The sequence below is a fragment of the Ailuropoda melanoleuca genome, chromosome 4 (assembly GCF_002007445.2).
Source record: "Ailuropoda melanoleuca isolate Jingjing chromosome 4, ASM200744v2, whole genome shotgun sequence".
NCBI lineage: Eukaryota > Metazoa > Chordata > Mammalia > Carnivora > Ursidae > Ailuropoda > Ailuropoda melanoleuca.
Window position 1 is genome coordinate 49479643 of NC_048221.1, and position 24040 is coordinate 49503682.

The 24040-nt window shown below is 47.5% G+C and overlaps 1 protein-coding gene across 1 annotated transcript in view; it reads right to left on the bottom strand.

Annotated features, from left to right (window-relative positions):
- The window catches only part of LHFPL4 (LHFPL tetraspan subfamily member 4), a 28113-nt gene extending 4427 nt beyond the window's left edge, over positions 1-23686 (bottom strand). Inside the window, exon 1 of the mRNA XM_002929988.3 lies at positions 23127-23686. Within this exon, the coding sequence (XP_002930034.2) occupies positions 23127-23532 (406 nt within the window). The 5' untranslated portion in view covers positions 23533-23686. The remainder of the gene's footprint in view (positions 1-23126) is intronic.
- Positions 23687-24040: the final 354 nt, after the last annotated feature.

The following is a 24040-nucleotide window of genomic DNA, read 5'->3' on the forward strand; positions in this document are numbered from 1 at the left end:
ATTTTCTTTTTCTTTCTTCTTTTTCTTTCTTTTCTTTCTTTCTTTCTTTCTTTCTTCTTTCTTTCTTTCTTTCTTTCTTTCTTTCTTTCTTTCTTTCTTGTCAGAGAGAGAGAGAACACAAGCAGGGGGAGCGTCAGGCAGAGCAGGCAGAGGGAGAAGCAGACTCCCCACTGAGCAAGAGCCTGATGTGGGCCTCAATCCCACGACCCTGGGATCATGACCTGAGCTGAAGGCAGATGCTTAAACGACTGAGCCACCTAGGCGTCCCTTAACCTGAGTTTTAGATGATAGTGATGACAAAGGGGGTGGTGGCCAGTTCTGTCCACTGTCCATGAGGCCCACCTAGTTCCCAGGGTGGGGAGGACACCCTGGGCTTTGTCAGGTCTCTTCCGCACCTACCGTTCAAGGAAGTTCTCCCTAGTCCCCAGACTCCCATCTGCCAGTGCGCTGCGGCCCCTCGCTCTAAAGTTGGGCCTCCTGTGACCTCTCCCGCTCTCCTGTGACACGACAGTGTCCCCCACACCCCTCCTCATCCTGATGCAGGGCTCCCCCACAGCACTGAGATCACCCACAAACACACAAACATTTAGGGCTTCCTCGCCTCCCCAGTGCTTTCCTCCTCCAAGATGATTCCCAGCTAGAGTACAGCGACTCACAGGCTGGGAAAAGAATTCCTGGCAAAGCGGATGGCAAATTCAGGAAGCCCTGGGGTGAGAATGAGCTTGGGGAGCTAAAGAATCCGACAAGTTTGAAGATGCACTTTAGACACCCAAACGGAGAGGAAGCTCAGTGCGGGGGAAATCAGTGCGGGAGATGTAAATTTGGGAGCTGTGGGCAGGTAACTCCCTGGGGCCGGAGTAAGGGAAATTGAAGAGAACAGGACTGAGCCCTGCGGCGCTCCGTAGGAGAAGCCTCCGGAGAAGGTCGACCGGCCCATCTCCCCATAGATCCCTAACGTTTTGCAAGACCCTCCAGGCCCCAGTCGGAGATGGGAGGAGGGTCAAACGCCCAGGAAGGCGGAAGGGGAGAGAAGGAGCCCCCTGGGTGTCCGAGGGCTCTTGCCCAGGTGGCGCGCTCCCGCCTCCCCAGCGAGAGGCTGGGGGAAGGAGCAGAGCCTGAGAAAGGGCCAAACCCAGCCAGCCTCTCCACCTCCCCTCCCCGCGTGCCGCGTTTCCTCTCGCTCCCGGAGCATCCCCGTTTCCATGGAGACTGCGCCCGCATCCCGAGCTCCGGCGGCGCGGCCAGGCTCCTGAGGGCGGGCCTCTCCGCTCTGCAGCCCCCGCTCAGCCCTCAAGGAGTTTCCTTCCCCGTGGCCCTGCGCCCGCGCGTTCTCGCTGGCACTCTCGCTCCCAGCGCTCACGTGCCTCTCCCCAGTCGCGTGCCTCCCCATTCCTTCCTCCTGTCCACCCTTTTTCTCTTTCTTGTTCTTCATCTGTCTCTTCACAGTCCTACTCTCTCGCGGGCTTGTCTCGATACTCCTCTCCTTGTCTAGTTAGATCTCTCCGCATTTAACATTCGTTCAACAGCCCTCCTCTTCTCTCTTCCTTTTCTCGCTTCTCTTCCTTCTCTGGATCTAGCCCCTCACCCTTTCCTCTCCCCGGCTCTCCCTTCCTACATTGCACATGTAAATCCTCAGTGCCAGTTATGTGCGGGACACTGTACAGGGTGCAGGGGACACTGGAGGCGTGGTCCCCAGAAGAGGCGTGTGGGGAGGAATAAAATCAAGTCAGCACACAAATAGAATAATTATGCATGTCAAGGAGTGCTTGCAAGGAAGCAGACTAGGGGTTGAGACCCAGAAGAACAGGGTGTTGAGAGAGGGTGGGGTGGGGCCTCTCCATCTCTAACTCACTCTGCCTCCTCTGCTCTGCACCCTTGTAGGTGGTGGCTGTGGGGCCCCAGAGGCTGCTGGGGTAATGGCAAACACCCGGAAGTCACGCAAACGGCGGGGGGGAGGGGGGGGAAGCCTATGAGATGGTTTCCCTGGACCTGGGGGAAAAGAGGAAAAGATCACTAGAGACAGCCTAGGACAAGGAAGTGACCAAGAGGTTCAACCATCAGGAGATGGGATGACTGCAGGCGAGGCAGGTTTCAGCATCCCCATGTCCTGGATGAGGAAACTGAGGCTGAGGTCTTTGGAGTCTGAGTTCCAGTCTCTTTCGGAAGACACAGACACAGGTGCAAGGTGCTGTGTGGAGTAGGGCTTCTCAACTGAAGCATTTTTGACACTTGGCCTTAGAATGCTTCATGATGAGGGGCTGTCCTGTGCCTTGTGGGAAGTTGCGTATCATCCCTCGCCTCTACCTGCCAGATGACAGTGGCACCACCAACCCCTGTCATAATAAAGAACATCTCCAGACATTGCCAAATGTCCCCTTGGGGGCAAAAGTGTCCCCGGTTGAGAACCACTGGTCTAGGGGAAGGGGCCCTCGGGTGGGGCATCTCTATCCATCACCCTCAGTCCACGGACTTCCTTTGCTCCAGGCTGCCAGAAAGGGTTGTGACAAAATTAATAACATGAATATTCATAATATGATAATAATGTTCACGAACAGTATTGCGTGCTTCACTACACGCCAGGGTGCAGAGCTCCTGACATCATGATCTTGTTTCATGCTGTAATGAATCCATGAGGCAGGAGAAGTCATCATCCTCATTTTACAGATGAGAAAACAGGCTCAGAGGAACCAAGTATCAGATGCCATGTCACAGAGCTAGTCAGTGGTGGGATCTGTATTTAAACCCAGACAGGTCTTTACTTAACATTTTTCTTTTAATAGACTCACTTTTTAACTTAGAGGCATTTACTTAAAAAGTAAGCTTTATATCACTATCATGGAAAAGGAAACCAGGATCATTTGCCACAAATAGAAGGAAACTATAAATATAATGAAACCAAAACAACGTTCTTAGATTCTAGCTGGATACTTTTGCCTGCCAAATGCTCTGAGCTCTCTCTCTGTTTAAGAGACTTAATAGTGTGAGAGGAGTTAAAGATATACTCGCACCTAACTGAGCCTTTCTCCCTGGAGCCACGAGACACAGGCTACCGCACGCGGCCTCAACAGGAAGTGGGACTCCCATTCTTCACTGTGAGTGGCTTTAGGCACAGTCAGTTTCATCTCTCTGGCCCTCAGCTTCTTCATCTGTGAAATGGGGGTCATGACATCCACCCTACTCATGTCTTAGTGCTTTTGTGAGAATCAATTGGCAGGTGAGAAGTGGTACCTAAATTATTACTGGTGAAGTGGGGATGGGTCATGGCAACTCTTGGCAAAGTGGAAAAAAAAATTCTGGACAAAAGAGATAAGGCATTTTCCAGATAGTCAAGAATGGTTAACAGCAAGTGCCTGGGCAAGGCAATAAGCTTAATTTTTATACATAATCATCATGGAGACAAGTACTTTGCTACTATATCTGTTCACCCCTCTTCCTTACTAGTAGAAGCCCCAGTTTTTGGCGGAGAACTTGACCACAGAAAATAAAGGATGCATTTTCCAGCTTCCTTTGCAGCTATATGACTAGGCCACATGAGTAGGTAAAAATGCATGCAGATGTATTATGTGTCTTCAAGGAAAATAACTTTTAAAAACAGATTTATAAGGATGCTGGAATGTGCACTTTGCCCCTTTTTCTTCATCCATTCCTCCATCCCGCAGCCAGGAATGCAGAGGTCATGGCTAAGTCTCTAGAATCCATCTTCAACAATGAGAACAAGGGCCTTACTCAGGAGTGGTGAAGCAGAGCTCTAGAAGGAGCTCCTAGAGCACCTGGGTGGCTCAGTCGGTTAAGCCTCTGATTCTTGGTTTCAGCTCAGGTCATGATCTGGGGGTTGTGGGATAGAGCCCCACATTGGGCTCCATGCTCAGGGCGGAGTCTGCTTAAGATTCTCTCCCTTTCTCTCCCTGTCCCTCCCCCCAACTCATGCTCTCCCTCTCTCTCAAAAAAAAGGGGGGGTGGTACCTGGGTGGCTCAGTCAGTTAAGAATTCGACTCAATTTTGGCTCAGATCATGATCTCAGCATCATGAGATCAAGCCCCACATAAGGCTCTGTGCTCAGCAGAGAATCTGCTGGAGATTCTCTCCCTCTGTCCCTTCCCCCACCCACTCATGCTCTCTCTCTCAAATAAATAAATTAATTTAAAAAAAAAGAAGAAGGAGCTCTTCACTTTGGGGTCCACCATACCAGCTCTGAACTGCCTAACTCTTGGGCATTTATTTACACAAGAGTATAGAACCTGAGGTCATTAGACAGTTATTTTGGGTTTTCCTATCACGGGCAGTCAAACCTAGTCCTAACTGTTAATAATAACATGTTATTCCTTTTGAAGTCTGTATTGTATGTATATATTAGGAAAACAGCTTTTAACTGTGTGTCCTTGGGCAAGTCACTTCACCTCTCTGAACCCCAGTTCTGTCATCAGAGAAACAGTGATATTTACTTCTCGAGGCCACAACACAGACCGGATGGTCCACATCATCACTGCAATGGGGGTACGCCTCACTGTTTGTGGCGTATGAAGGTAGCACATACACGCTGCGTGGAGAGCAACATAGCGGTATCCGTAAAAACCACAAAGGTGCTCACCCCCTGACTCAGGAACGCACCCTATGGCTGAACTTGTGCACGTGCACAAAGGGTGTTCACGGCGCCACCAGCTTTCTGATAGACGGCTGCCATGTCTATTGAGAGGGAGCTGATTAAATAAAGTATGGTAGATCCATGCCATGGAACACTACAAAGCCACTAAAACAAGTGAACAGTTGTGTATGTTGTGGTGGAAAACCTTCTTTATTTTTTTTTTGTGGAAAACCTTCTAAGATATATTAAGACATTTAAAAAGCCGAGGCTCACAATACAATGTATGGTGCGTTCCCATCGACGGTTTTGAAGAACAGTGCACCTGCTCTGGACAGCCAGAAGGAATGAGCAGCTCTGTGAGGACTGACACAGCAAGCTTCCCGACACATGGCTTCTGCGACAAAAAGCAACTAATTTCATGCTCAGGTCATGATCTCAGGGTTGTGAGATCGAGCCCCACGTCTGACTCCACACTGGGCATGGAACCTGCTTACAATTCTCTGTCTCTGCTCCACCCTCCCCCCCGCCCCTCCCTCTCTCTCCCTGTCTCTGATAAATAAATAAAGCAAGCAAGCAATTGCAATTTTTAAAAAAATTTTAAGTAGGCTCCATGCCTAGGATCCTGGGTGGCTCAGTTGGTTAAGCATCTGCCTTCAGCTTGGGTCATGATCCCTGGGTCCTGGGATGGAGTCCCTCATCAGGCTCCTTGCACAGCAGGGAGTCTGCGTCTCCCTCTGACCCTCCCCGCCCCGTGTGCTCTCTCTCTCTCTGTCAAATAAATAAATAAAATCTTAAAAAAAAAAAAAAGTAGCCCCAACGTGGGGCTTGAACTCATGACCCTGACATCAAGAGTCACATCCTCTACCCACTGAGCTGGCCAGGCACCCCAGCAATTGTACTTTTAAAAAGTCAAACACATAGTCAGTGTTTTCCATGCTTCAGGCATTGTTCTAACTGCTCTATATTTATTAATGAATTGTTATCCGCATTTTACAGATGAAGAAAGAGGCCCAGAAAAGTTAAGTGATGTGCCCAAGGTCACATGTAGAGCTAACAGCTCGAGCTAACACAAGCCAGAGCTAACAGAGCTGGGATCAGACGCAGCCCGCCTGGGGCCAGGGCCCATGCGCTCAACCACCTCTGGGCTCTGATAGGTGGGCAGGCAGACAGATCATAGTAAGCATACTTGCTCACATTTCAAAGGGGTGATCTGTACATACAACGGGATGCTGTTCAGCCTTAAAAAGGAAAAGAATTCTGACACAAGCTACAACATGGAGGAACCCTGAGGACATTATGTTCAGTGAAATGTGCTAGTCACAGAAAGACAAATACTGTAGGATTCCACTTACGCGAGGTCCCCAGAGCAATCAAATTCACCGAGACAGAAAGGAGCATGGTGGCTGCCAGGGGCTGGGGGAGGAGTGGAGGGGGTTATTGTTAAAAGGGGACAGCGATTCAGTTTTGCAAGAGGAAAAAGAGTTCTGGAGGAGAGAGAGAGGGATGCCGTACACAACACTGAGCACTTAAATGGTTAAAATGGGAAATTTTATGTTATGTGTACTTTACTATGAGAGAGGGAGAGAGGAAGAAAGTCAGCAGGGGGAACACAAAATGACATGATATATTTGCCTCACGGACATGGATGTAAATGTAGAGAAAAGGGCTGGGGGAAAATGGAAATTAAATTTATAAGACTGGTGGCCTCTGGGCAGGGAGGGGGCCTTTAAATGTTCCAGCTTTTCAGAGCGAACGTCTTCACATACCACTCATGAAATTTAGAAACATCATTTAAGATACTGGTTTTTCAAAGAATACACATATAAGCTGGCATATCTGTAGACATTTCTAGAAGTATACAGAAGCAATTTAATGATGGATGCCTCTGAGATCGACTGGGAGGTGAGCAGGAAGGGAGGGAGGGAGGGGACACTTTTCATTCTGTGCCATCCTGTACTATTGACCATGTCTAACATCTGCATATATTACTTTTATAACAAAAACTCTGTTATTATGTCCAATCCTTATCCATCCATGCTGGGCCATGAAATCCTCTTAAGCTTTTAAAAAATAATTAAGAAATTAAAAGGCAGTTAAAAGGAAGAATGACACTTGAGTTTGGGAATGAAACTTGAGTGAGACCATAAGTAGTGAAGAATTAATAAAAGCAAACGTATGATACACTCGGGTGTTTACTTTCTTTAAAGCTTGTGCTGTAAATGTGCCCTTATATAAAGCTTTTCTTTTTTTAAGTAGGCGCCATGCTGGGTGTGGAGCCCAACTCGGGGCTTGAACTTGTGACCCAGAGATCATGACCTGAGCTGAAATCAAGAGTTGGATGATAAACCAGCTGAAGCACACAGGGGCGCATATATAAAGCCTTTTAATGATGCATTTTATGCTCAGCTTTTTTAATAGCATTTCATTGTAACACTGTTACACCATCCTCAAGGGACATCTGCTAAGCTTGACACTCCAAGAGGGAGGCCTCTGTTTTTGCTCAGTTGCCCCCTCCATGCATGACACACCATAGCTGCTACCCTTTCCTGGGGGCCAGACTGGTTGTCCCCAGGGTTTCTGTCCCTAGGCAGACTCCACAGAGGCTTGCTATAGACTGAAATGTGTCCTCACAAAATTCTCATGTTGCAGCCCTAACCCCCTGTGTGATAGTATTTGGGGGTAGGGCCTTTGGGAGGTAATTAGGGTTTGGTGAGGTCTTGAGGGTGGGGCCTCATGATGGGATCAGCGCCCTTATAAGAGGAGATGCCAGCAAGGCCGCCTCCCGCGGCCCCACCACATCAGAACACAGGCAGAGGGCACATCTCTGAGGCTGGACAAGGCCACTGGCCGGAGCAGGACTTTGCCTGAGAAGGAGCATACTCGCTGCATCTTGGAGCCACGCAGCTGAGAAAAGATGTGACCCCATTTGCATACAGCTCAAAGACAGGCGAAACCAGCCTACAGGATGAAAGGTCAGGCTAGTGATCACCCTTGGGGGACATGAGGCTCCACAGGCAGGTTCACTCTGTGCAACTTCTCCGAGCCACAGAGGGGGCGTTTTCTGTACTTCTAAGTGTGTTATACTTCAATAAAAGCTGACTTTAAAAAAAGGCAACATACCATAGTGGGTAAGAAGGGAACCTCAGAAATAAGCAATAGATCACTGGTTGGACAGAGCATATCGTGCGATAGCACGCCCAGCAGTCATGAAAGGGACGAAGGCAGCCCTTGACGCGCTGCTGTGGGACGGTGTCCGGATGTGCTAAGTGAAAGGCAAGGTTCCGAGCAACACATGCGGTACCATGCTAGCATTCGATAAGGAGGGAGACGGAGAGAGAGAGGGAATCTGAGCTTGTGTGTGTGTTTGTGTGCGTGTGTGTGTGTGTTTTCTTGCATGGACACAAAATATTTCTGGAAGGGTCTACAAGACCCTGATAACCTTGGTTACTTCTAAGGAGGGGAACGGAATGGCGGGAGGGCAGGAGGGGACAGAGACACTGCCCTGATAACCTGCTGCACATTTTGGAAGCAGAACCGTGGGAAAGAGTTACCTGTTGAAGCCGTAAGGCGGATGGGAGCTGTCTACTAGCAGGTGACTATTGCCAGAGATTCTCACTCACTTGGAATGAAAATAATTAAAGCAACAAAGAATGGCAACGTACAGGCCAAACGTAACTCTTGGAAATAATGGATTAATCACAAAAACATAAAAATGAAAATCTCTAAACCCCTTTTGACAGAGCTTGCCAGTTTCCAGGAATTTATCCTAAGAAAATGCTCATGGATATGCTCCCAGACACAAGGACGTCTGTCACACTGGCACTTATAAGAGAAAGAAGAGGGGCGCCTGGGTGGCACAGTCAGTTAAGCATCTGACTCTTGGTTTCGGCTCAGGTCCTGATCTCAGGGTCGTGAGATCGCTCCAGTGCTCAGCATGAAGTCTGCTTGGGATTCTCTCTCTCCCTCTCCTTCTGCCCCCCACACCGCGTGCCCTCTCTCTAAAATAAATAAATATAAATCTTAAAAAAAAAAAAAAAAAAGGGAGAGGGGCACCTGGGTGGCTCAATCGGTTAAGCGTCTGCATTCTGCTCAGGTCATGATCCCGGAGTCCCAGGATTGAGACCCCGCACTGGGCTCCCTGCTCAGCGGGGAGTCTGCTTCTCCCTCTCCCTCCACTCCTCCCCTACTTGTGCTCTCTCTCTCTCTTGCTCACTCTCTCTCTCAAATAAATAAATAAAATCTTTTAAAAAATAAAAATAAAAATAATTTTTAAAGAAAAAAGAGGAGGAAAAGGAGAAATAATAAAGGAAGAATGGAAAGAAAGAAGTAACTTAATATCCCACAATATGGGAAAACAGTTCTCGCCTATCACGGAATACCACTCAGCTACGAAACTTTAGTATAAATTTCCTCAGGCAGCCACTGAAGAAGATTTAATGATACAGAAAATACTTATATGTTAGGTTTCCAGGGGCTGTAAAAATTGACATACAATATAATTTCACTTTGTGAAAAAACACTTACATAGTTACAGCAAATAATTATATAGCATTTACCATGCCGAGCACTATAGTACTTTACATACCTTAGCTCACGTAATCCACACGCTAATCTGCATTATTATTTTCTTTTTACAGATGAGGACACTGAGGCACAGAGAGGTTATCCAAGTTATCCAAGGTCACACGGCTGGTAAGCTGCAAAGCCAGCCGGCAAGTCTGAACCCGGAGAAGCTGGCTCCGCAGCCTGCTGGTAACCAGTGCTCTCTCCTGTTAGGAGTGTGCAGGCCAGGCAGTTAAGAATGATTGATTTTGGGAGTGTGAGATTATGGATGTAATTCTGCTCATCTATAGTCCCCAGTTTTTCTACAAAGAACAGTGATAACTTACAAAGCAGTAAACGTCTTAGAAAAGGGGAGGTACACAGAGCAGCAATGTAGCATAGAACGCATGGCCAGCTGCTCACGTCCCCTGGGAGTCCCTCCCTGGGGTTCAGGAAAGGATCAGGCTGCAAGGGGGATGAGGGGAGCCCAGTGAAGAGTCTGTGTCCACACTGGGACCACAGCATTCCAAGTGATGCTTCCCTGGCGTCCCTGGCACTAGGGGGCTGTAGGGAAAACCTCTGATGGGCTGAGCCCGGCTAAGGGAAGGAGGGTGTCTACAGGCCCCTCGCTACCAAGTCTCAGCACTAGTCTGCTCCCCCAGGGCAGGTGCTGCTCTTACAAGGGGGACTGGGCCTCTCCTAAGAGTCACCCTGACTCACCCTAGATCCAGGCCCAACCTCAGTGCCTCTATCAGCCTGGGATGCTGGGGGTTGGGACTCGGGTGCCTGGGTTCATCGTCCCCCATCCAGCACCCAGATGCTGGGAGGCACCCTGACTCCCCCTTCCCCTCACCCCCACATCCAATCCATTCACAAGGTCGACTGACTTGACCTCCAAAAATATCCAGGATCTGATCTCTCCTCTCCAGTTTCACGGCACCCATCTGTCCAAGCCGCCGTGATCTCCCTCCTGAAGGACCACAGTGGCCTCCTAACTACTTCTCAGCTCCCACGCTTACTCCATCATCAGCTTTCTCTGCTCAGCAGCCACAGTAAACTTTCAGAAATGGGCGGTGCCACACCCCTGCTGAGGGCCCTCCACAAGCAACCCCCCCCCCAGTGCACTCAGAATAAAGTGTGGCCCACCTTTCCCTCCAGCCATTAGGCTTCCACTCCCTACACTCCCGCCACACCGGCCTCTTTCCTGTCCCTTAGAACATGTCAAGTTCAGCCCCACCCGAAGGCCTTTGTACCGACTGCTTCCTCCTGCGATGCTCTTCCTCTATAATTCTGTCCCCAGTTCCTGGCTCCCGATCTTGAGGACACTACAGTCTAAGAAGGAGACTATTAAGACACAAATAATTGCGGCTGGGGGGGATGGGTGAAATCGGCGAAGCGGATTAAGGGGACACTTAGTGCGATGAGCACTGAGTCATGTAAGGAACTGTGGCATCACTGCATTGTATACCTGAAATGAACAGAACACTGTACATTAACTACACTGGAATTAAAATAAAATGTACCAAAAAAAAAAAGATAAATAATTGTATCTGGTGTCACAGATACTGTTATGGAGGACGGGACACCCATCACTTTGCGTGGTAATCACTTAGGAACAGTGTTTAGTATTCACTTCACCACCCCCAGGCCCAGCCTGCACTGAGCCCGTGGCCTCTTAATAACCTCTGAACCTATCCATCCCTGCATCTTCCATTGTCCTGGCTCGGCCCAGCCACGGCTTCTCTCCGGTCTGGTCAGAAGTCTCCTGCTGCCCTCCCAGCAGCCTGTCTGTTCCTGCCAGCTCAGACCAGGTGCTCAGATGGCTGCATCCCTCTGGGTCCCCCTCTGGCTCCTCCAGACAGGGGCCCTTTCTCAAAGCAGTCCCTTGCAGTGTCTCAGCTGCTAATCTCAGCAGCCGCTCTGGCTACTTTTCTGGCCCCTCCACCACCTGCCTCTTAAAGGTCTGTGTTTCTAGACTCTCCCCTTCCCCCAGCACATACTCTCCAGGGGGCAATTTCACCCACCCTGAGACTCATTCGATGATGCCCCGCATCTCTATCTCCCCTAGGCTCCCAGCCTGAATACCAGCTGCTTGTCAGACCTTCCCTCGTCCTCACCCCCAGACAGCAGCTGGTCTCCTACACAGGTCTCCCGCCTTCCTCCTCTCTCCCTGCTGCCTCAGCACCTCTCACGAGGACCACAGGCTCCTTGCCTCCCATCAAGCCTCCATGGGGTCCACCCCAGCAGCAGCCACCGCAGTCATCTTTCTAAATCCAGCATCTGGGCCTGGTGACTCCCATGCCTAAAACTGAATGCCCGTGGGGCACCTGGGTGACTCAGTCAGTTGAGCATCCAACTCTTGGTTTCGGCCCTGGTCGTGATCTCAGGGTCATGAGATCGAGCCCCGCATCAGGGCTCCGTGCTGGGCGTGGAGTCTGCTTGAGATTCTTTCTCCTTCTCCCTTTGCCCCTCCCTCTTGTGCGCTCTCTCTCTCTCTCTCTCTAAAAATAAATAATAAAAGCAAATGCCCATCACATAAGGATAAGAACCAAACTCCAAGGCCCAACTTTGAAAGCTCTCCATAGCCAGCGCTGCCTGCTTCTTCAGGCTTATCTTCTCATTCTTCCCACTCTGCAGTCTTTCCTCCCTTATTGTAGCACAGACAATGGAATGGTGGAGCCAAAGTGTTTTGACCCAAGTCACACACCAGCTAATAATAATCGCTAACAGTTCTTGAGGGTCTCCTTTGTGCCCAGGTCTGTACAATATTCACAATCAACTTTTCAACAGCCCCTTGAGGTAGTTACTATTTTTATCCCTATTTTATAGATGAGAAAACTGAGACTCAGAAATTGTGTAACCTCCCTAAAGACACTTAGCTGGCAACGCCACACGTAGCATTCAAATTCAGGTCGTCTGACCACTGACTATGCTACCTCCAAAGGAGTGGATGGCGGAGCTAGGACTTAAATCAGGCATCATCATTCACTCATTCAGCAGACACTTATTAAGCACCTACTACGTGCCAGGCACAGACTCCTGGTCCAGGGCTCTCGTTATACCATTAAACTTCTCTGGGATTAAAGTAAGGCTGGTAATGGTGAGTAACATAACAAGCTGATGAAAACAAAAAGACAAAAATGAGAGGCTTTCAGAATATGAATAGTTCAGCCCTTGTCCTCTTGACCCCTCCTAGCCCTCCAAATCGTCCTCTCCACTGACAGCCAGATGTGATGTCCCCCCCCCACTCAAAACACTTCAAGGCTATTTGAGGTATCACACTAAACCCAGAACAGGGGGCACCTGGGTGGCACAGCGGTTAAGCGTCTGCCTTCGGCTCAGGGCGTGATCCTGGCATTATGGGATCGAGCCCCACATTCAGGCTCTTCTGCTATGAGCCTGCTTCTTCCTCTCCCACTCCCCCTGCTTGTGTTCCCTCTCTAGCTGGCTGTCTCTATCTCTGTTGAATAAATAAATAAAATCTTTAAAAAAAAAACAAACAAACAAAAAAAAAACCCAGAACAGAACTGACAATTGGATTATGTTCAGAAAAAATAAATTTCACCTAGGGAAAACATCCATAGACAAAGTCAAAAGATGAACTGGGAACAGTATTTGTAACTCATATCACAGAAAAAGAGCTAACTTTTTTAATATGCAAAAAGTTCTCTCTCTCTTTTTTTTTTAAGATTTCATTTTTATTTTTTTTTTTAAAGATTTTATTTATTTATTTGACAGAGCTAGAGACAGCCAGCTAGAGACAGCCAGAGAGGGAACACAAGCAGGGGGAGTGGGAGAGGAAGAAGCAGGCTCACAGCAGAGGAGCCTGATATAGGGCTCGATCCCAGAACGCCAGGATCACGCCCTGAGCCGAAGGCAGACGCTTAACCGCTGTGCCACCCAGGCGCCCCAAGATTTCATTTTTAAATAATCTCTATATGCAATGTGGACCTTGAACTTACAACCCTGAGATCAAGAGTCACACATTCTACTGACTGAGCCAGCCAGAAACCCCACAAAAAGTTCTTGCATATCAAAGAGGGAAAACACCATTAACTTGATATACATATACATATATATGAGCTGACAGTTTATAGAAAAGATATATATAGGGGACCTGGGTGGCTCAGTCAGTTAAGCATCTGCCTTTGGCCCAGGTCATGATTCCGGGGTCCTGGGATGGAGTCTGGCATCGGGCTCCTTGCTCAGTGGGGAGCCTGCTTCTCCCTCTGCCTGCTGCTCCCCCTGCCTGTGTTTTCTCTCTCTTTCTCTCTGACACATAAATAGATAAAATCTGGGAAACAAACTGAGGGCTTCAGAGGGGAGGGGAGTGGGGGAATGGGAGGCCAGTTATGGGTATTAAGGAGGGCATGTATTGCATGGTGCACTGGGTGTTATACACAAATAATGAATCATGGAACTTTACATCAAAAACTAAGGCTATACTGTATGGTGACTAACATAACATAATAAAAAATTATTATTAAAAAATCTTAAAAAGAAAAGATATACATAAAAGGTGCTCGACTTTACTCATGATTAAAGAAAGGCAAATTACTACTATCAGAGAGTATTTTTTTACCCATCCGGTTGGCAAAAATAAAATACTTGATGGCACACTAAGCTGACAAGGAAGTGGGGTAACAGGTACTTTCACACATGGCTGTGGGGAGTGTAACTCTGCACGACTGTGGCTGGATCTATCACAACTGTAAGTATACAGACCAATTCTGCTCTAGGTGTTTATTTTATCCTTACACTAACATATGTGTCAAATTATTATAGACATTATCCCCTGAAATATTGTTATAGCAAAATATTGTGAACAACTTAAGTGTTGATAAAATAAATGATGACACATCTACACAAAAGCATATTATGCAGCCCTTGAGAAAAAGTAGCTCTTTACACACTAAAGTGGATCACTCTAGCAAGAGCGTGGCAGAGGCGGCGGTGTGCGGTGTCGACATCGGGGCACGAAAGGCAGTGTGAGGGCCAAAACAACCTTCGAAAAAGAACAAGCAGGAGGACTCACACTTCCTGATTTGAAAACTCACACAAATCAGCAGTCATCAGGACACTCCGGTACTTGCGTAAGGACAGACACGTAGATCGGGGGAATAGAATAGAGAGTCCAGAAGTAAACCCATGTATCTACCTGTTTAATTGATTTTTGACAAGGGTGCCAAGACCATTCAATTGAAAAAGAATCATCTTTTCAATAAATGGTGCTGGGACAATAGGAGAGCTACATGCAAAAGAATGAAGCTGGACCTTTACCTTGCCCCACATACAAAAATTAACTCAAAAGGATCGGACATCCTAAACGTAAGAGCTAAAACTATAAACTCCTCAGTAAAAACACAGAGGTAAATTTTTTGGATCCTTGGGAGCAACTGAGTGTCTCAGTGAGTGAAGTAACCCCCCCAAGCTCGGGTTCTGTGCTCAGCGGGAGTCTGCTTCTCCCTCTCCCTCTGCCTCTCCTCCTCTGCCCCTCCCCCTGCTCGAGCTCTCACACTTTCTCTCTCTCTCTCAAATAAATAAATAAAATCTTTAAAAATTTTTTCTGTGTGAGTGCCCTTGGATTTGCAAAAGATTCTTAGATATGACACCAAATGCACAAGCAACACAAGGAAAAAAGATTAACTGGATTTTGTACAAATTGAACATGTTTGTGTTTCAAAGAAAACGATTAAGAGAAACAAAAAACAGCCATAGAATGGAAGAAAATATTTGCAAATCATATAACTGATAAGGGACTTGTATCTAAAGTATACAAAGAATTCTTACAACTCAATAATAAAAAGAAAAATAACCCAATTAAAAAATGAGCAAAGGATCTAAATAGACATTTCTCCCAAGAAGATATACAAATGGCCAATAAGTACAGGAAAAGACTCTCAACACCATGAATCATTAGGGAAACACAGATCAAAACCACAATGAGACAACAGTTCACAGCCGGTAGGATGGCTATAATTTAAAAAGTCAGGTAACACAAGTGTGGATGAGATATGAAGAAACAGGAACCCTCATACACTGCTCCTGGGAAGGTACAATAGTGCCGCCACTTTGGAAAATAACCTGGCAGTTCCTCAAAATGTTAAATATAGAGTTGCCATTTGAGCCACCGATTCCACTCGTAAGTATCTACCCAAGAGAAATGACCATGTGCATCCACGCAAAAACTTGTACACAAATGTTCACAGCAGCATTATTTATAATGGCCAAAAAGTTGAAACAATCGAACTGTCCATCAACTGTTGAATTAATCAACAAAATGTGGTCTATCCACACAATGCAACATTACGGCCACAAATGGCCACAAAAAGGAATGAAGCACTGACCGGTGCTATGACACGAATGAACCTTGGAAACATTATGCCAAGTTAAAGAAGTTGCAAAGACTGCATATTGTATGATTTCATTTGTTTACTTTATTTTTTTTATTTTTTATTTTTTTTAATATTTTATTTATTTATTAGACAGAGAGAGACAGTCAGCGAGAAAGGGAACACAGCAGGGGAGTGGGAGAGGAAGAAGCAGGCTCATAGCAGAGGAGCCTGATGTGGGGCTCGATCCCACAACGCCGGGATCACGCCCTGAGCCGAAGGCAGACGCTAAACCGCTGTGCCACCCAGGTGCCCCTACTTTATTTTTTTTAAAGATTTTATTTATTTATTTCAGAGACAGAGTGTACAAGCATGAGTTGGGGAGGGGGGGCAGAGGGAGACACCAACTCCCCACTAAGCAGAGAGCCCGATGTGGGCGTCCCTATTTTTTTCTAAGATTTTATTTTTAAGGGGCGCCTGGGTGGCTCAGACGGCTAAGCATCTGCCTTTGGCTCAGGTCATGATCCCAGGTCCCTGGGATCGAGCCCCACATCGGGCTCTCTGCTTAGCAGGGAGTCTGCTTCTCCCTCTCCCTCTGTGACCTCTCTCGTTGTCACTCTCTCTCTCAAATAAAAATCTTTAAAAAAATAAAAATTAAAAAATCTTTATTTTTAAGTAATCTTAAAAATGGAGCTCGAACCCACAACCCTGAGATCAAGAGCTGCACGCTCCACAGACTGAGGCAGCCAGGTGCCCCAGTATGATTTCATTTCTATGAAATGGCCAGAACTGGCTAATACAGAGAGACAGAAAGTAAGTTAGGGTTGCTTAGAGGCTGAGGAGGTTGGGTGGGGGAGCTTAGGGGGGTGAGACCTAAAGGGTATAAAGCTTCTTGAGGTAATGAAAATATCCTACAACTGGTTGTGGTAATGGTTGTAAAACTCTATGAATATGCTAGAAACCACTGAACTATACACTTCATATGGATGAACTACATGGCATATGAGTTCTATAGCAATAAAATCATTACCAGAAAAAAAAAAAAGGAGGTGAGCAGTGTAGCTTCTTCCTTTCTCTCTCTTTCTAGATTACTCTTTCTGAGGTCTCCTGCCAATGCATGAGAGGACTTAGAAGTGGGTCCCTCAGCCCCAGCCACCCTTAGATGACCACAGCCCCCACTGCTGTCTTGGATGTAAATTTAGGCATAACCTTGGAACCAGAACTGCCCATCTGAGCTGCTCCCAAATTCCTGTGACTCACAGAAACTGAAAAAATAATGGCCTGTTGCTTTAAACCACTAAGTTTTGGAGTAGTTTATTATACAGCTAGAGATAACTAATATACCATTTAAGCAACAACAACAAAAAATTGTTTGCTTTTGCTTGAGATTTGCCTATTTCTTGAGATTTCTTGGAAAAGGTACTCAAGGACACTGGTGACAGTGATGGCCCCGGAGAACTCTGGGTGGACCACTGGGGAATGGGGACGGGAAGGAAGACTGATGTCTGATTGTATACCTTTCTTCCCTTTTGAATTTTGTATCATGTGCCTGTATTAATTATTCCCAAAAAAAACCTTCAACAAATATATGCTGACAGATGAAGTTCATAAACTCCCAATCATGGCTTAGAAGCTTCCACAATCTAGCTTCCCATTCTGAGCACTCACCACTCCCTGCCCTAATTGCTGGTAGTCCCCAAAACATAAAACACACCAAGCATCAAGCTTCATGCCTGGGATCATACCGTCTCCTCTGCCTGGCTGATCTTCTCTTTCCAGCCCAGCCTCCAAGACTCAGCTCCAATGCTGGAACTTTTTGGAAGACTTCCCTGGCTGTCCTTAACTGTGTCCCCTTTGTGCCCCCAGAATACCCTGTGCTTGATTCAGTCATTTCACGTGTCATGCACAGAGGAGTGATGATCTGTCTTCTTTCCTGCCTCTCCCGTTACCCTATGAGCTGTGTGCCAGCAAGGACTCTTTTACTCCGGATTCCCAGAGCCCCACACAGTGCCTGACACACAGAAGAGGCTGTCAGTAAAGGACTGATGTGAGAAAGGAAGGGTGTAGGGAGGGAGGGTGGAAAAAGGGAAAAAAGGGCCAGCTGGGGTAGGAAGAAAAACAAGTGGAGCATGGGAAGAACGAAATCCCCCCCGATGTGCTCAGCAAGTCACACACGTACAACAAAGATGTACTAGATGAATGAACTCCCAAAGCGAATCCGAAACAAACCCCCAGAGAAACGGGGAGGAATGTGGATGAATACTCTAAGCTGCAGTGACCTTGCTGCTCCCAGCCCAGAGACCCCTGCTGACGAAGGCGCAAGTCCGGCAAGGCTGCAAGGTACTCGCCTCCGGATTACCAGCATCCCCCCCGCCACCCCGCGCTGCCATCGCCACCACCCTTACCTTCGGTCTCCCCCAGCGCCCACACCACCTCCCACGTCCTGTTCCCTGCTGTGACTCCCACACTCCAGCAGGGCCTGACACACAGTAGGAGCTCGGGACCGGATGAATTATGGTCAGAATCATCTCCCTTCTGTGGGTAGAAGAGACTCACTTTGTGATATGAACTTGTCTCTTCTCTGTGGGACTAGGGTTTTTTTCCTCTGTAAAATGAGGCAGTTGGGCCAGCTTACTGGCAAGACCCTTTCCAGCTGACAGTTTACAACTTCTCAAGGCCTCCAATCATCTCAGCAAGTCCAAACTCTAACACCTGAGCCCCAAGAGCTCCTCGCAAGCTGCTCTTCGCTTTGTGTCACAGGGATGACGTGACCATTTACTGAATGCCCACAGTCCACTAGGAACCACATTCAGTGCTTTCCATCCAGGATTTTGTTTCTTTCTTTCTACCACCTGAGGTAAGTACAATAGTAATCTCCCCGGGGCACCTGGCTGGCTCATCAGCAGAGTGAGCAACTCTTGATCTCAGGGTTGTGAGTTCGAGCCCCATGTCAGGTGTAGAGACTACTTAAAAATAAAATCTTTAAAAATAATAATAATTATCTTCCTTTTATGATTAGGAAACTGAGACATAGAGAGGAAAACCCACTTACCCAAGGCCACACAGCTGGGAAGGAGCAGAGAGAGAATTCTAAGTCTTCTGCTCTTAAACTACTACCCCACACTACATCCCCAGACTCTCAACCAGGCTTCCAGCCTGAATCTCTACTCCATCCAGCAACCTCCCCTTGGCTAACCTCCTCCAACCCACAGGGAAACACTGAGTACGGAGAGCCGAGGGCTGTATCTTGTGATCTGTGTATTCCTCTTCCAGGTCCCAGTCTGGTTGTAAGAGCAGGCACCGGATCCATTCAGACTTGTGTTAAGTTTCAGCTTCACCTTTCGCTAGATGTGTGACCTTTGGGCAAGTCACTTTAACAGATGAACATGAACTGCTGTAACAAATATGAAAACGTCTAGCCTTGAAGCTGGCACCTTGTGTGTTCTCACTAAGTGGGAAAGACCAGGTACGGAGTGGCAGAGACACCCAGAGAAGCTGGCCCCTAACTTCATGAAGAGCCACCTGGGTTATCAGCCTCTCTACTTAACATTTGAATCTTATGCCAAAAACCTTCTGACACTGCCCCAGCGCTAATGCTCCTCCATACATCCTTCGTAAACCCTTGAGCTTTCGAGTCAGACAGACCAAGTTACAATCCTAGTTCCCCCACTTACTATCTTAATGACCTTGGACAAATGACTCGTCTCTGAGGCTCCGCGTTCTCATCTACAAAAGAATAACAATGGTACCTACTCCATAGGATTGTTGTGAGGATTAAATAATAGTACGCGTGTCAATGTTTAGCACATGGTCAAGCATACAGCGAAGGCTCGGAAAATGTTAACTATTTTTCCTGAATAATAACAACAGTTGTGGTAGCTTTGAACTGCCTGCTGATTAAAGTCCAAATTCCTGACCCAGTATTCAGAGACTTGCACGGTGTAGCCCCTCTCCTCCCACTGCACCCCTACGTGGAGGTCACGCTCAAGCCACATGTGGCTTTCTCACCTCCGTGTCTCTGCCCATGATCTTCCTCTCCATTCAGAGGCTCTCCCACACCTCACACCTGTCCACATCCTCACCTCCCACTCAAGCCTCACCTCCTAATGAAGGGGCCACCTCCTCAATTGCCTTGGGTTTCCCCAGCACTTACAGCCTAGCATATATTAGTGTTCAGACCCTCCAGAGTGAGGTTTCTGTCTGTGCCTGTCTTACCAGTGGTCACACTTGGTGTCTTTTTTCAGGAATCGACCTTTCTCCACTGTTGGTCCATGTGTTCCAGGGATGGGAATGTGGCTGAAGCCTTAGACAAAGTCACACTGATTAACTAAGAGGTGAATCCTTGGCCAAAGCCTGGGCCAATGAGAATCAGCCCTGGAACTTTTGCTGGAACCCCTGACTAACAGATATTCTTTTCCCACAGGCATTGCTAAGCTAAAGCGAAGTAAATTCAGAGCTGCTAGCAGCCTTATTTATCACCTTGAAGAGAGAAGTGAACTTTAAAATGAGCTGACACAAAGGAACCAAGAAATGGAGATAGACATATTCTTAATGGCATTATTTGAGTATCCGGGTCCATACATGCCTAAGGCAAGATACTTTTTTTTTTTTTTAAGATTTTATTTTTAAGTAATCTCTACATCCAATGTGGGGCTCAAACTCACAATCCTGACATCAAGAGTCCCATGCTCCACTGATTGAGCCAGCCAGGAACCCCTAAAGCAAGATACTCTTGAACTTTAAGTTATGTGAGTCAAAACCCCCACCATCCCTATTTTATTTTATTTTTATTTATTTAAGCCATTTTGAGTTGGGTTTCCTGTCACTTGCCACTGAAAGAATTCTGACCACTATAGTGATCCAAATAGACGGTAAGCTTCCTGAGAGTGGGGATCACGTTGTATAGACCGAAGTCCTCGTTGTNAAGATACTCTTGAACTTTAAGTTATGTGAGTCAAAACCCCCACCATCCCTATTTTATTTTATTTTTATTTATTTAAGCCATTTTGAGTTGGGTTTCTGTCACTTGCCACTGAAAGAATTCTGACCACTATAGTGATCCAAATAGACGGTAAGCTTCCTGAGAGTGGGGATCACGTTGTATAGACCGAAGTCCTCGTTGTATAGACCATTATGATCTTGGTCTTGCAACACCTACCACAGGGATGATCACAGAGCAGGTAAAGTGTAAATAGAGGAGTAAGTATCTCTGAATTTTCCCAATAGTCCAGGTCTCTACACTTAGAAGAGTCTAAAATACTTGAATAAAAGTTTACTTGAACAAGAATTCTAATTCTTACCTGATATAAGCAAGGCCCTTTGCTGCTCTGCAGCTGCTCTGAGAATGACTGATTTCTTACTTTCTGAATAGGATGATCTTGGTAAAAGAGTTGTTTTAGGAGACACACAGGGCTGAAAGAGATACTTTGAATCCACTAATGTAACTGATTAGTCGCCCATTGTAAAGATGACAAAACTGAGATTTAAGCTAAAAACAACTGCTTAATACTGCAGGCTGAATCACCCAGGCAGAGTCAGCCAAGACCCCATCCTATGACTCGTTGTCCAGTGCTCTATCTCCTGTCCTAATGTCACTTCATTAAACAAAGTGAATTGGTCACTTACCCAGAGAACTCATAAATCTCTAAGCAAAATGGAATAAGCTGCTCAACTCTGCTAACTGGCCTCCTCAGCTCTCAGGTGTGGGACAACACCACAAGGGAAAGAGCACCGGGCCAGGAGTCAAGACCTAGTTTACTCCCCTTCTGGCGATGAGACTTTGGGTAAGTCCTTTTCTCTAGTCTCAGTCTCCTCTCTCTAAAATGGGAGGAGGGGAAGGTGGGATTTGAAGGAGTTGATCTCTATCATCTCTGAAATTCTGTAATTACATGGGGTATTGGACACTTCATCAAATCCCTAAGATCAAACCCACATAAATTACAGAGAATTGGAAGGCCAAGAGGTCAGCTACCCTTCTGCAGACTCCAAATTAAGGATGAGGAATTGAGGATTCAAGATGAGTATATATTCTTTTCAGCTTGCCTTTGGAGGAAGAATAGAATGGAAATACATGAAATTACCTTCTGTGCACCACGGAGAAATATGGAGACATAGCCCTCACACTCTACAATTCTCCTTTCTCACCTTCAAAGATCCTACAAAACCCACATCTAAGTAGTTGGAGAGAGATAGATTTGAAACAAGCTCATTAGAATGTCTTCATCTGAATTAACACTACTTTCTTCAAAGTAGTCCTTTTGAGAGTTTGGGAAATTCTTCCAATGGGACAGTATTCCTCCCTGTATTTGTAAAAGTCCTCTTGGGGAAGCAAACCAGCCTCATGATTTTGCTCTCATACCCTGGCTTTCATCCCAAGTGACAATTCTCAATTTGATCACTATTGTATTTTCTACACTTGGCCCTAAGCGACTTCCAGCCATTTCCAAAAATTATATTCTTCCTTTAAAAGATGGAGGTTCCCCTCAATGACGATGTTCAAGAAAACACAACCCACACTCCAAACACAATTTCCTACAATGTTTTGAGCAGTGGAATCATCAGCAAGTGACAGAACACCTCCTGCAGGGAGTCTCTTTTGAAGAGGCCCACACTTGTTGAATGCCCTGATGTGCTTATTTTGAAAGACTATCTCTACTGTATGATCATCACATTTTCCCTACTCTTTCTCATCCCTGGAGGGCTCCAAACTTTTCCTAACCTCACCAGCCCTCCTTCCCCATTCCTGCTATATCTCAACCTCACTTCCCCCAGCTCAACTCTTTCCGGCCTGCAATTAGGCAAATGCCCAAGTTGCTGAATCTTCAAAATCTGCCTTCGATCAAAAGGTGGGTGGGGGTGTGGACTCTAATGGATCCTGGAATACAGTCTCAGCAGTTCTCATTCCCAAGTCCCTTCTCTGGATCTTAGGGCAAGATGTCTGTCCTAGCTAAACATTTCAAAGGGTCCCAGGATTTATTACCATTGGGCATAGCACCAGAACTCTTCTTGCATTGGGTGGGGGTAGTGGGTGAAGACTTGCCCTCCCAAGACCCCCATGCTGTCAACCACCCACATTTCAAACACTGGATAGACACGACAGACATGCATATCTTCTTATGCTCCTTTATCTTAATACAGAACTTCAAAGTTTGTAAGATATTCTTTCATTTGTTCTTGGAATCCTCTTTATTGTTTTACAGATGCAGAAGCCTAGCCTCAGAGAAGTAAAGTGAAACACCCAAGTTGATAATGTCAGCAAGATAAAGGTCAAAGTCAGATCTCCTGATTCCTCCAACTCATGCTCTTTTTGATACAATAGAAATTGCTCACTCCTAGAGTAACTCCTCATTCAGATAATTATTTCCCCTAAGACAGCCAAAAGAGACTCTCAGAGACCCTCAGACACTCTAACATAACGCTAACCCATCTATCAATGCAGTCTGCCCATATCCAAGCACATAAACGCAAAGACCCGGTTCTAAGGCTCTGCCTCTTACCCCAAGGTATCTCTCATAAATCCCCTCCCCAGTGGCTGCTGAGGGACAGCCAAGGAGGTGTGTCTTTAGACGGAGAAGCAGAATCTCTCTGACCCCTCCAAGAAGGGGTCCTGGAAGGAAGGAGCCCAATATTCGGCGCCTGTTCTAGGGGTCACGCCCCCACCCCTCCCCTACCTGCCAAGAGCTGCATCCAGGCGCAGATCTTGTAGACCGTGGCCGTGTTGCAGAAGAAGAAAAGCGCAAAGCAGGTGATACAGCCGAGGATCAGCACCATGGAGAGCAGCACGAAGAAGGCGGCTGCCTTGAAGGCGCCGGACGGGATGGTGCTGAAGTCGGTGAACGAGCCTCGGCAGGTGAGCTCGCGGCCCGCCAGCCCGCTGCCCACACAGTAGTGGAAGAGGCCGAAGTAGCCAGGCTTGGGGGTGCTCACGCTGTCGCCCACCCAGTAGGGCTGGATGAAGACCACCACGTTGATGATGGCGAAGCAGATGGTGAAGATGGCCCACAGCACGCCGATGGCCCGCGAGTTCCGCATGTAGTGCTCGTGGTAGAGCTTGGAGGCCTCCTGCGAGGGCAGCATGATGCCCGGGGGCGGGGCCGGCGGCGGCGACGGCGGCTGGTGGGGGCCGCCGGCCCGGGACCGACCGCCGGGCTCCCAGCAGCTGCTGCCTCGGCCCAGGAGGCGGCCTCGGCGCGGCCTCCATCTTGCTCGGGTTCTCCCCGGGGCGCGCTCCCGCGCCGAGGCGCGCGCTCTCGTGCACCGGCGCGGCTCGTCGGAGGCGCGCTCCCGCCGCGGGCGTGCGGGGCGGGGCGGAACGGGGGAGGGGCGCTCCAGGTTCTGGCAGTCAGGGGAAGGGGTGGGCACCGTCCCAGGGGTCCCTCAGCCGGAGCAATAAACCCCTTACACAGTAGGGCCCTCTGACTTGGGGGACCCCCTTCTTCCAGCCTGAGCTGTGGGGCTTGTGGGTCCCCGCAGAGCCCGTGGGAATGGGGGAGGGACCGAACGGAGTATTATTTGATAGGGTTTGAACTGATCCCTTGCTCCCAAATTACCTTCCCTACAGCGTAACACAGTGCCTCAGGTTGCA